At 39.4% G+C, this 13,731-nt stretch overlaps 1 protein-coding gene across 3 annotated transcripts in view; it reads right to left on the reverse strand.

Annotated features, from left to right (window-relative positions):
* RAB27B (RAB27B, member RAS oncogene family) overlaps positions 1 to 13,731 on the reverse strand; it is a 148,063-nt gene that overhangs the window by 11,616 nt on the left and 122,716 nt on the right. For 2 of the 3 annotated variants that reach the window (XM_044242932.1, XM_044242934.1), the window contains 3 exons: positions 10,346 to 10,500; positions 6,082 to 6,253; positions 4,116 to 4,201 (listed from right to left, as the gene is read on the reverse strand). In XM_044242932.1, coding sequence (XP_044098867.1) covers positions 4,116 to 4,201; positions 6,082 to 6,253; positions 10,346 to 10,347 — 260 coding nt within the window. In that variant the 5' untranslated portion in view covers positions 10,348 to 10,500. The remainder of the gene's footprint in view (positions 1 to 4,115; positions 4,202 to 6,081; positions 6,254 to 10,345; positions 10,501 to 13,731) is intronic. The other variant, XM_044242935.1, reaches the window with a different exon arrangement.

Genomic DNA, 13,731 nt, shown 5'->3' on the forward strand with positions numbered 1-13,731 from the left:
TTAAAAATAGAGCTACCCTATGACCCTGCAATTGTACTACTGGGTATTTACCCCAAAGATACAGATGTAGTGAAAAGTAGGGCCATCTGTACCCCAATGTTCATAGCAGCAATGGCCACAGTTGCCAAACTGGAAGGAACCAAAATGCCCTTCAACGGATGAATGGATAAAGAAGATATGGTCCATGTATACAATGGAGTATTATGCCCCCATCAGAAAGGATGAATACCCAACTTTTGTATCAACATGGACAGGACTAGAGGAGATTATGCTGAATGAAATAAGTCAAGCAGAGAGAGAGTCAATTATCATATGGTTTTGCTTATTTGTGGAGAATAAGAAGTAATATGGAGGACATGGGGAGATGGAGAAGAGAAGGGAGTCGGGGGAAATTGTAGGGGGAGACAAACCATGAGAGACTATGGACTCTGAAAAACAATCTGAGAGTTTGAGAGGGGAAGGGAGTGGGGGGTTGAGTGAGTCTGGTGGTGGGTATTAAGGAGGACACATATTGCATGGAGCACTGGATGTGGTGCATAAACAATGAATTTTGGAACACACACACAAAATTAAATTAAATTAAATTATTTTTAAAAAGTAAACCACAACTTGTTAGTAACTGGAACTGGGGTTCTTTTGCAGGGAAAAAACAACATTGGTGGGAAGATACTTTCATAAACACTGTGGGGATAAGGCTGAATTTTAGTCTGGCACCTCTGTCTCATGAGGAAGACGAAAAAACACTGGAGAAAGGAGGAAGAGGAGGATGATTAGGGGAAGCAAAACAAGGTCAGAGAGACGTAGTAGTTGGAGACAGAAAGCAAGAACATTCATCTCTACTGGAGGATTTTAAAGAATATACTCTGTCATGTGTTATATAAAGTCTTCCTCTCCTCTGCTCTAACCTCCTCCACCCCAAACTCTTCAGTAAAATTGAAGGTATGCTGAGATCCACTCAATGGCAGGAATGGGCAAAACCAGAGACCCCACACAGGCACCAGAGAAGGGTTGTGTTATGCTAATAACAGAAATGAATTTGGAAATGGGTTTTCAGAAAAGCACATAACTTTGAAATACAGACAATCCCTTCCTATCCTCAATGGGCTCCTAATGTGTGGTCTCTCACTTTAGCCCATTTGTGGATTCTTTGGTTTCTGTGGCATTCTATTCTCAACCCATTCCTACTCTACGTATGTTCACTGAGTAATCTCATCGACTTCTCTGGCTCAGTTGTCACCTATATGTTGAATGGATAGGTGTAGATTTGTCCTGTTCTTCATGCTGTGTCCAGTTGGAGGAAACTGAGGCATCTCTAACTTCAGAGTTTAAAACCAACCTGGCCCCTCCTCCTGATCTCTTCTTCTATCCATGCATTACCATCATTGGGTTGACCACAGCTTCTCCTTCACCTGCTGTTTACAATCACCAAGCATCTCCTGATCTTCTCATTTCTGTCCATCTACTCTAGTTTTGACCCCATCCTCTTTCATCTGAGTATCTTTAACAGTCATCTTAACAGGCTTCCTGTCTCCAGTTTTGCTTGGGACCCTCCCCTTCACTGATGCCTTCTTGCTGACTATATAAACTCTCTGCTAAAAACATCTAAATGGTGATGCATGGCTGCATTATCATAAGATAATGACTGAACTCTTCAATACACTGTCAGGCTCTGCATGAACTGACCCTTGCTCATCTATCCAGCTTCATCCCCTGAATATCCACAGGCATGCTGATCTTCTCCTAGTTCTTAGAAAGTTCACTCTCTCCCCTGGGCTCTCACACATGCTGTTCTTTCTGTGGGTAACCTGGCCTTCATGCTTCCTCTACCTCCTACCTCTTTAGCCTGGATAAGACTCACTCACTCATACATTGTGTATGAGTGTATATATATAGTCTCAGAGGAAATAACACTTTCCCAAGCAGCCTTCCTACCACCCTCCTCCAGGGTATAGGCTCCTCCTGGGTCCAAGTCATGGCAGAGGAGGTTTTAAAAACAGAGTCTGAAGATGCTCCCTTGGTAAAGGTTTCTTTTTAAAAAATTTGTGTTAAAGGTGACAGCCTGATATGCATTTCACCGCAGTGCAATGCTGACAACGCTAAATCAACACACGCAGCATGGGATGAGTGTCATTGTCACCATGGGGGGGGCATGGAAGGACAAGAGGGCCATTCTGCTTAGTGGGGCTACATTATTTTTAAAACATGCTTGTGTGGATCTCACAGGGGTAAGCATTTCTGCATCCACAGCAACACGGACAGGACATTCTTGTTCTAGAACAGGCTCATATCCTAGACCATCCTGCCCAGCACCCTTGTTATCCCCCTTCTTCCCAAGGTGACTCCAGAGGAACGGTAATTGATTTCCAGCTTTACTCAGCAATCTCATTCTGTCCAGTGAGTCAGTAGGGTGGGGAAAGCTGGGACCACATTTAAAAAACAAAACAAAACAAACAAACAAAAAAATCCCAGAGTCACATTATTACTTTCTCCCTCACTAGGAAGTAAGACTATATCGTATAGCCTTGAGGTTTGCATAAAGCGTTCAATTTTTAGCTCGTTCCCATGATACCACTTTTATGAATAACCATAATCTTATATAGGTTATACTGCCAGGTGTTTTTAGGCACAGGGCTGAGGGGTGAGAAACTGTTTATCTTGTTGCCTGGCTACACCTTATATGTATACAGAATGCAAAATTATCAAGGGATGAATAACCTCAGTGTTACCAAGACTGTCCCTAGTTTTCCTCACTTCCCTCAGGGAGCAGCCGTCTTAGGGGGGCAGAGCAGAGCAGCCTACCATCCTGCTAGGCTGACATATCATGTGTGAGGACATATGGGAACCACATTTTCTCATATTACTTCTTCAAAAATGAATTAAATTGGTCTATAAAACATACATCTTTGTGACAACAAAACTGACATATGAACAGAAATTCTTGTGAGGAATGACTTCAGAAGAACTAGCAGTGTTGAAGAATGTGTGTAAATGGAATTCACAGTCAAAAGAGCTAACGGAGAGGGCCCAGCACCTCTCCTGGCGTTTACACTCACTGAAAGCGAGAACACTTTGGATGCATTTCAAAAACTTAAGTGTTTACAAGCATAAACATTCTAAGACATGTGATGCAGAATTTGGAGGTATGTGCCTTCTAAACATCTTCTCTGACAATCGACTGCCAATTTTTATTTAATCTGATATTGTAAAGCTTCACTAGCTTGTGGTCTTTAGTACTTTGAAACCTTGGATCTCGAAGACACATCTTTTCATCAAATAATGCATCAGCATCTCCAGCTCTAACAAACAACCCTCTTGTCTGCTGAGCTTCTCTTGCCTTAGACATCATACCAGAGAAGATGCTAGAAAACTGAGCACAATCTGTCCCTATAATGTTGACAATTTTGTTGGGGTAAGAAGGCCACAGGTACATCGAAGAACCACAGTTAGAGACAAAAACCCGAAGATTTGCCTTCTTACAAGGTGGTACAGAATTAACTGAGTAGGTTAAGGATGGTTGGATAGGTGTAGGAGTTCACAGAAAGAGGGAGTTTGTTCCAGATGGGCATTTAGAAAGGCCCCACAGAGGAGGTGGTCCATGAGCCAGGCCTCATGAAAGGAGAGGATTGGGAAAGGTAGGGAAGGAAAAAAACATTCCAGCCAGAGAGCGATGGCGTGGCACAAATCTTAGAAAATTAACCCAATCAAGAGACAAGAACAGATAGTCTGTGCAGAAGAATGGCAAGAAATGGGAAAGGTCTTACCACCCCTTCTTCAATTCCCTCCAGGCTGTACTCGTAATCATGTTAATTTCCCACTTTAATTAAATTCTAGAGAAGGTTTTTTTTTCCCCCATTAGAAAGTACAAAGACAACACAAAACTAGGATCTCCAGAGATGGCCAAAGATCCGATTTTTGAAATCTGTACCAAATCTGCAACGCTAGTTATCGTTAATTAACTATAAATAATTTATTTTTATTTCTTTACATAAATGTCTATTTTGGAGCAAGGAGAAGAGTTGTACAACATGTGCTTTTCGAGTCCACATAACAACATTCACTTGAAAAGAAGTTTTTCTCGGCTATTTGTAGCTAGAAACAAAGTAATTTACTATTACCGCTCTTGTCCGGCAGTGTCCCAGAGCTGGAGATGCACTTTAAATGCTTTCCCTGAGGATCCATTTGGTCCCTGGGTATTATAAACCTAAAAGATACAATTTTCATCAGTTCATATCACTTTGGATTTTGTCAACATTCAAATTCTCTGGGTTCACTCAGCATGTTTTTTCTCAATTACTATAATCAAAGTTCATAGTGCAGAATAAATATTTGCTCTGTTTTTTCCAGAAGTATCACATATACTCTCACTTTTAAATGTCAAGTACAAGTATGATTTTCAACACAATTTAGGCATACTGCAAACTTAAATTAGACACCTTCTGTCATTTCCTCGTGGAGGGAGCAAACATTAGATTTAGGACCCAAGTTCTAAGTTCGAGTATCAATATTTCACTTTTTTTGAATCTTATTTTCTTACAGCAAACTGAGACCCACAATTTCTTCCTTCTTTACAGAATTACTGCAAAAGTACATGACATAACGGATATGAACGTACTTTTAAAATGGTAAAATGCTTTACTAATACCGGAATATCTCTTGCTGTGACATGGGCTTCCAAAGTGACCTACCCATGAAATGCGCACAGAATTTCTCAATAAATTTTCACAAGATATTTCGAGTCTTCTTTTACTCGCCATTTTTTTTAAATGCTCTTTTTTTTTTTTAAAGATTTATTTATTTATTTATTTGACAGAGAGAGATCACAAGTAGGCAGAGAGGTAGGCAGAGAGAGAGAGAAGGAAGCAGGCTCCCTGCTGAGCAGAGAGCACGATGCGGGACTCGATCCCAGGACCCTGAGATCATGACCTGAACCGAAGGCAGCGGCTTAACCCACTGAGCCACCCAGGCGCCCCTTCAAATGCTCTTTTATTTAACGTTTACATTTTCAAAATTATGGCCTTTTGGCTTCTAATTTAAGCAAAGCCTAACAACTTTAATACTTCATCAGTGCCCCGAAGTATGGTTTAATATAGATGTTTATAGTGTGGTTTAGCATAAGCATGGTTTAGTAAAAATGTTCAAAGGGAAAACTTCACAAGGACTTATCTACCTAGGTGAGTGGAGGCATTGGGGAGGGGTGAAGTCACAGGAAAACACTGAAGGGGTTGCAAGCAAGGGTGCTAAGAAGACCCTAAAATATATTAATCTTCAGATGAGGTACAGGATGTATACGGAACCATGATTTAACTTCTCAACCACGATTTCCCTTTCTTCCCCCCAAGTCTCGAGCAAAGAGTAGATTTGAGACATCAACTAGAAGCCACAGCCATGTTGGCAATCAAGAATACCTTGGGTGGCAGTAAATCTGGCTCAGCTCATGTGTCTATGCTACACGTCTCACATGTCACAATATCCTTACTCCTGTCATTAGCGTCTAGCATAGGAGAAGAAAGCAGTTGTAATTCTCACTTAAACTCCCTTATCTTGGAAAATAGCATGGACTGGTCTCACATTCTGTTCATAATAAGCTAGTGATTGATAGCTGAGTCTACACATAAATAAAAATGCAGCAAGCACTTACAAAGCTCATTTTCCAGCTATTTGCCAATCATTCTTTTAACTTCTCTCTGAAGAGTTGAGAAATGAACACTAGTTATTATGGAGAAACTTAACTCAGATCAAGAGTTAAGGGTTTTAAAACCCGGATCATTCAAGTTTTGAAAGACTCCTAGAGAATTCACAGAAAACACGCCATATAAACCTGTAGATTATTTCTTTGTCCTATATGCTTTTGGAGACAGGTGTAGTGTCACTCCACATTTTTCTTGGCAAAATATTATTGATAGTTGACAACATTAAGAATATTCTCAATTGAATTAAAGTGACAGGTTATAAGTTCCCTGTGATAAAAGACAGACACTTTGTGGTGCAATAAAATATAGGTTCTTAATTCTATTTTTTGAAGGGTCAGGGGGAAGAGAAATCAGCAACAAAGTTAACATAACAGTATGGTTAAAAACTCACCACACGTTTTTCCCGAAAGTCTATTCCTACTGTTGTAATGAACTTGGGATTGAATTTATTGTCCGTGTATCGATAAAGAAATGTCGTCTTCCCCACCCCCGAATCTCCAAGGGCCAGGAGTTTGATCAGATAATCATAGTCCCCATCGGTCATAGTGATGGTCTTGGTGGGCCTGTGTAGGAGAGGAAAAATAGTAGGTTATGATAAAACTTGGTTTCCCTCTACCTTCCTTCAAAACACAACATAAATGTACATTTCAAGGTTAAAATAGTTGGATACTTCTATTTTGTTAAATTATGAATTAACTTGCTCAAAGCAGCGTAGGGAGTAAGAGTACCTCCATTATTTCACTCAGTACAAATCTTTTTACATCCTGTCAGTTCAGATGGGACAAAAACTATCTGGAACCCACAACAGTCATTGCCACAGTAGTAGTAGAAAGTAGCCATGGCTTTTAGTTTTACAGTCAGTGCCCTTTGGGGCCGAGAAGAGGAGGAAGTCACAGGAAACCAAAAAGCCAGCCCAAGATGATGCAGGTAGGCTAGGGAAGCATTGAAACTACATATGGGTAAGTGGAAGAGAAAAGCCGAGGGAAACATTTTGCATCTAATTATGTATAATGAGCTTTCTATTATGTGCATGCAAAATATTCCTTTTTAATTTAAAAAATTTAACAACTGAGATGACAACCTTTAAAAACATTGATTTGAAATCATTTCAAAAGCAGTGTCTAAAAATCTTCTGTTTTGAAATACCAAAGCCTCTGTTCTCCAATGGCAAATCTGTTGTATTTGGCAAACCTGCTGAATATTTTCCAGACCTTGAAAAAGGAGAAAAGCTAGTAAGAAACATGACTATGGTAATTCTGCTAGTATTTCTCCTGCCTGAAAGAATGCCATTCGCCATTTTTCCCATTGTGCTGACCTCTTTTGCCTCAGTCTTAATTTCTTCTGTTGTTATAAGGACTCTGGGTAAGGCCAGGGGCTATTGTCTAGAACACCTGCACTGGTGATTACCTTTGAATTACACTATCACCTACAGAACATTTAATGAGGTTTCCACTCTGGAGGTCAGCAAAATGATTTGCCATTTGATAAAATTTTCTGGTTCGTGAGTTGTAGAAACAGGTTAGATAGTCCCACGTAGAGGAAGGCCTGCAAAGAAGTTCTTAGAAAAGTATCTCTCCTATTATATGAAAGGGCAGGATATTTTTCCACTTCTACAAATGCAGAAAACATCATACTCCCCAGCTCTGGGGCAATTAAAATTAAATTTCAATAAGTTATCCCACAGATATATCTAAAAATTGCTAGATAAGGGGCACCTGAGTGGTTCAGTGGGTTAAGGCCTTCTGCCTTCAGCTCAGATTGAGCCCCACATTGGACTCTCTGCTCAGCAGGGAGCCTGCTTCCCTTCCTCTCTCTCTGCCTGCCTCTCTGCCTACTTGTGATCTCTGTCAAATAGATAAATAAAATCTTATTAAAAATTGCTAGATAATTTTAATCATTTTTTTACCTGTAAGAAAATGATGTTCATATTCATCACTTCAAATAAAACTTTATTTTTTACACAGTCACTTTAGTGATCAAAACTAAAAGGGATAAATAATGATGAAAATGATAACTAGGTACTTAGCAAATCAGTACCATTACATCATTTGGAAGATTGGAAAATTTTTTGCATTAGAATTCTCTAAAATTTGAGCTACGCTGCTGCTAAATCCTGTTAAATATATTATGGATGTATGTTTCTTTAATTAATGAAGTGTTTTGAGAGCTGCCAACACATAACTTCTATGCTAAACCTCTCCTCTTCTATAGTATGCTTTCTTCACTGAGTAGGACTCTCAAGGTGAATGTTTGCTGAAATGTTCTTTTATTGTTGTTGCTTTTGTTTGGTAGCTATACAAAGTATAGTCATTGCTCAGGAAGAGTTGCTTAGCTTCCATCAACAACCAGCATTCTTCAATACAAGGACGCAGATAGCTCAGGTACTGACCTGAAATTCTTCTTGGAAAATGTCTTCATTGACTAACTACCTAGCAGGGACTAGTTCTGAGTTCAGAGCGTTCTAAATATCTTACCAGGACTTTTTAGTTGAAGATGTTGCTGTTCCTAGTCTCTGAGTTAAGTTGGTTGTTAGAGGAGATTGCCATCAATTCCCCCCACTTGGGTCTATCTGGGCCACCGTCACTCGACCTTCTTCTCTCTTTGCCTCCCAGACTTGCCCATGTGCAACTCCTCTGAAGGGTGATAACGTCTGTCATTTCACTAATAGAACTGGAGGGAACTGCTGATTCTCTTGGGAAAGAAGGATTAAACCTATCCTGAATTTTGTGACAAAAGCTAAATTCTTCCCTGAGCACAAGTCTTGATCAGGGGGAGGAAATTAAAGGAACTGGCTGCCTAAATACAAGATAACGTTGGGGGATACTGTGGCCCCCCTGGCCTGGAAAGATGAACATAATAAAGTCAAGAAGATATATCAGCGTACTTCCAATTTTTGCTTAAAGTTAACTATGTTTTTTGCCCTAATTTTTGTGACAGAGTTAAGGCAAGCTAAGCCTTGAGCAAATCTAATTAAATACCTCCAATATACAGTATCAGGTCCAAAAATGAAAATTTAAAAAATTTATTATCTTAGTATCTGGCGTACATACACTTAAGGCTTAAAGATGAAAAAAAAAAAAAAAAAGACCTAGCTTTACAAGAGGAAATATAATTGACAGATGAGTCAAAACGTTGTGTTTTTAGTTCACACAAAACAGTAATTTCATGGGCTGTAGTGGTCTGTGAATATTTTGTAGAGAAAGATGAACTTGTATTTAATCTTATTAACAAAGGGAGGAATTACCTATGTGGAGAGAAGTTACAGGAGCACTGCATCGACTAGGACTTCCCACTTGTGCAATGAAACTATCACCGCTTGCCAGCGACATGACCTACCAGGTATTCCGGATCTGCAATTTGTTCTCTGTTGTTGGTACATAAACTTGCCTGAGGCAATACTGACTTGCCTCCCAGTCAGGCTCTAATCCAGAGTGAACAACTGACTAACCATGGATCAGTTTCACGGTGGCTCACACTGGCTCTCTTCTATAAACGTAGGATTATGGACACTGAACAAAAATTCCACCTGAAATCAGTACAAAACTTGACACTATAGAAAACCTCTATTTAGTGTCTCCAGTAGACTCGTTAAAGAAATTGACAAAATAAACTCCGTATGAGACAGTTTGTCTTTCAAATTGCTTTCGAAAATGAATTTTCTCATTTTTGTATTACCACTTATATATAATTATTTCGTTAGGTTCCACTTTTACTACCATGTGATTTTTTGAGTCCTCAAATCATATGACCTCAATATTCTATCCTTGGTCTGGCAAATATGACACCACAAAGAAAAATAAAAGCCTTGGCAAAGTTTCCTTTTCCAAGAACCGAGCTAAAAAAAAAAAAAATGATCGGGGAAGGATCAAAAAGCTGACAAGTTTAGCAGTATTTATTCCTGCACAATGATTGATGGTCTTGTCACTTCTTCCTTCTATGGCTCTAAAAGTAAAGAAAAAGCCAGAAGACTGCTGTACTTCAGGAAGTCTGTCTTTCTCCCATTATCACTGTGTCACAAGCTAAACCACAAGAGCCAAGAGGTCTAGATATTGAACCCGAAGCACCATCCTCCAAGCCCTTCATGGAACGCAAGGGGCTGGAAGAGAAGGAAAAAGAATCCAAAAACACTTGCGAAGCTCTACTCAATGAAGAGTCTCAAAGGCAGAAGGAACTTTAAATAACCCTCCTCAGCTTACAGAGGAGAAGTCACGTGCACAAAAGTTGTGTGACTTGTGGGATGACAGTTTCTAACAACAACAATAAAACCCAAGACCGTTGTTCATTATAATTTGAAATGTAAAGTAGGTTAGATAGGTAGAAAGTAGAAATATTTTCATTCTATGAGGGAAGGGAATTTTCTCTGGTTACTGCCAGGAGCGCGATTTTCATTGTTAGACTATCTCAAATGAGGCTGCCCAGAGTTTCTTTCTTTTCCCCCAACTGCTATGCCTCATTCTTGTTCAACATAAATCTCATTTGCTCAGAAACTTAATATCCCTTGTCCACTGCTGGATCCAGAGTCCAGAACAGTTGCTGGCATGATTAGGGGATCAGTACATGTGTGTTGAGCATCGGAGCCATGCAAATGTCATAATTAATGAAATTAATCTTTGAGCAGTTGGTGGAAGTGGAGGCCTTCCAAGTTCAGGACTTACATTCTCCTTCCTTCCTCAATTGTGAAGGGAATATTTAGATTAAATGATCACTGTGGGACCTTCCAGGTCTGGCTTCCTGAGCTCATTTTTCTATTTCTATAAAAACCTTCTCAAAATAGAATACTTGTATCTTCAGAGAAGCAGTTTCAAAGAACCTAGGAAAAGAGAAAGCACAGAAGGACTGTAATTTTGGATGTGAGATCTGTATCGGCAGAGAATACATACACTTGTCAGTTGAATAGTTCAGGGCTCAGAACTGGGCTTCTCCAAAAGCACCCATTCACCCATCTAACACATACTCACTGGCACCTTGTAATTCGCATGATATTCTGCATGACTCCAAGGATACACTCTGTTTTCTCTAGAGGAAAGCTTAACAAATGCTACAGATATGTATGGATGGCTACTGTACAGGCAGACTTCCCCATGCGAACTTAAAATATTCTTTGTGAGCTCTCCAAGTAACAATCCTAAAAACGCCGTGGCAAGCTATGACCTTGTGACTTGAACTTATTAAATTAATAAAAGCCAAGTTAAATTCTTTTTAAAAATATTTTATTTGTGGGGTGCCTGGGTGGCTCAGTTGGTTGGGCGTCTGCCTTCAGCTCGGGTCATGATCCCAGAGTCCTGGGATCAAGTTCTGCTGGGCTCCTTGCTCAATGGGAAGCCTGCTTCTCCCTCTGCTTGCTGCTTTCCCTGCTTGTGCTTTCTCTCTCTCTCTCTCTCTCTCTGTCTCTGACAAATAAATAAATAAAATCTTTAAACAAAAAAAATCTTTTAAAAAAAGAATTTATTTATTTGAGAGCAGGAAAGAGCATGATCAGGGAGAGGGGCAGAGGGACAAGCAGACTCCCCAATGAGCACAAAGCCCAACACAGGGCTCAGTCCCAGGACCCTGAAATCATGACCTGAGCTGAAGCCACCCAAGGGCCCCCAAACCAACTTAATATCCTAAGGCACTTTAGACAGCTTAAAATAGTAGACAAAGTATCAGTGATATTGCTTCATGGTGCTTTACATAAAGCAAAGCTGTCAAACATAAAATGGACAGATGCTTAATATTTCCCCATGTATCTTTATAGGACTGGTTTGTATTGGGCTCTAGTAGGTACATTTTGAGATCTGGAATTCCCACACCAAAATGTCATTGAGTGATGCCTGAAGGTGGTTCTCATGGACTGGCCTTGGACTTCTGCTTCCCATAACCACGTCCATGTCCTAGAGGAACTGGGGTGACTGGGGTGCATGGGTGGCACAGCTGGTGAACTGTCTGACCCTTGATTTTGGCTCAGGTCATGATCTCCAGGTCATGAGACTGGGCCCTGCGTCCGACTCCATGCTCAGGAAGGAGTCTGCTTGAGACTCTCTCTCCCTCCTCCTCTCCCTCTTCCTCCCAAAATAAATAAATATTTTTAAAAAATAAATAAATTATGGATGGTACTCAAAGGACCTATAGCCTGCGCAGCAGTAGAACAGAGGCATCTTGTGAAGGGAAGGGAGATGGGGGGGGGTAATTAAAAAAAACAACTTTGTATTCAACAGCATTTTCTTCTGTTAAGAAGGTTTTGATTTTCATTTTGATTCTTCTTAAAGTCTATTTATAATTAATGGAAGTGAGCCTATATGGAAAATTCAAACCCAATTATAAATATATATCAATATCAAGTTAAGCAACCTTTACTTAAGCCGACAATGGTCAATGTGTCTCTTACTGCAATCAAATCTATTTTAAAAGATAAAAGTATCCATTTTGCTTCATTCTGTGATCAAGGGATCTAATGTAATAGAGATAAAGCAAGAAGTTATTGAACTCTGAAGTTCAGCTTACTTGGCCTGAAAATAAAGGGTAAAAACTCTAACACAAGTCATCTTTAAATTGATTTATCTCCATTGATATGTTATTCTCACATATTTTAAAAATTATCCTCACATATTAAACTCACTTCTAAGCCAATGAATGATTTCGCCTAAATATATATATTTTTAAAGTAACATTTTTTTTCCATTGGCTTCATTTTGTGGCAACTTTTGAAACTATGAAAGGTTTTTTTTTCCTTTTTTCTTTACTTTTTATTACAAGAAATTTCTAATAGATACACAATTTGAGGGACTAGAAGTATCTTCCCATAGATCATTCAGCCAGCTTCTAAATGAATGTATAGAAGCCAGCTTCTATACACCTAGGTCTATACCCAAAAGAAATGCAAACATATATCTACACAAAAACTTGTACATAATACTCATAACTGTCCCCAAAAGGAAATAACCCAAATGTCCATTAGTGGATGAACAGATAAACAAAATGTGGCAGGACCACCCAATGGAATATTACTCAGCCATAAAAAGGATAAGGTAGGGACACATGCTACAACATGGAAGAACCTTGGCAACACTGTAAGTGAAAGAAGCCAGATGTAAAAGGCCACAGGTTTTATGATTCAATACACATGTAATGCCCAGAATAGGCAAACTCATGGAGACAGAATATAAGTTAGCATTTGCCAGGGGATGCAGAGAGAAGGAATGGAGAGTGACTGCTAATGGGGAAGAGGCATTTTGGGAAGGATGATGAAAATATTCTGGATCTAGATAATAATGGGGCCACATTTTTTGTGAAAGTACTATAATAAACCACTGAATTGTACACTTTTGAAAGGTAGATTTTATGATATATGAATTATACTCCACGGAGTTATTTTAAAAGCCTAAGGAAGTAAAAATAACATATTTTATTTAAAAAAAATTTTTTTAGCTGAGCTCTACTTTCTAGGTGTTAATTAATACTTGTTTACAATGAAGTCAATTATTAGCAAGAATCAGGGATTATTCAAGTAATAATATCTTCCTGAACCCCAATGGAAAGTACCTGTAGAATATACTTTATAAGCCTGATTCTCGCATTTATATCAATTTCTTTTTTATAAAAATATTTCATATGGGGTGCCTGGGTGGCTCAGTCGGTTAAGCATCGGACTCTTGATTTTGGCTCAGGTCATGATCTCAGGGTCTGAGATGAAGCCCCACTTCAGGCTCCATGTTTAGCATGTGGAGTCTGCTTGAAATTCTCTCTCTTCTTCCCTCTCCCTCTGGCGTGCACCCTGTCCAACCTCCCCATAAATAAATAAATAATCTTTTAAAAAATTCTTTATTTGATAGGGTCCCAATAGCCAGTCTACTGAGCAAATGTGTTCACAATTCAGGAGTAATTGAAAATCACTGAAGAACAGGGAAGACTGGTCATTAGGACCCCGTGGAACAGCACTGGACAAGAACTTGGCTGTGTATATCATCCAGTGAGTCCCCACATTGGGGATCATCAGTATTCCCTCGAAGGTTTACAAGTACAAACTCTAAGACCTTTCCAGAAGGGCTAAATCAGAATCTCT

The sequence above is a fragment of the Neovison vison genome, chromosome 3, assembly GCF_020171115.1.
Source record: "Neovison vison isolate M4711 chromosome 3, ASM_NN_V1, whole genome shotgun sequence".
NCBI lineage: Eukaryota > Metazoa > Chordata > Mammalia > Carnivora > Mustelidae > Neogale > Neogale vison.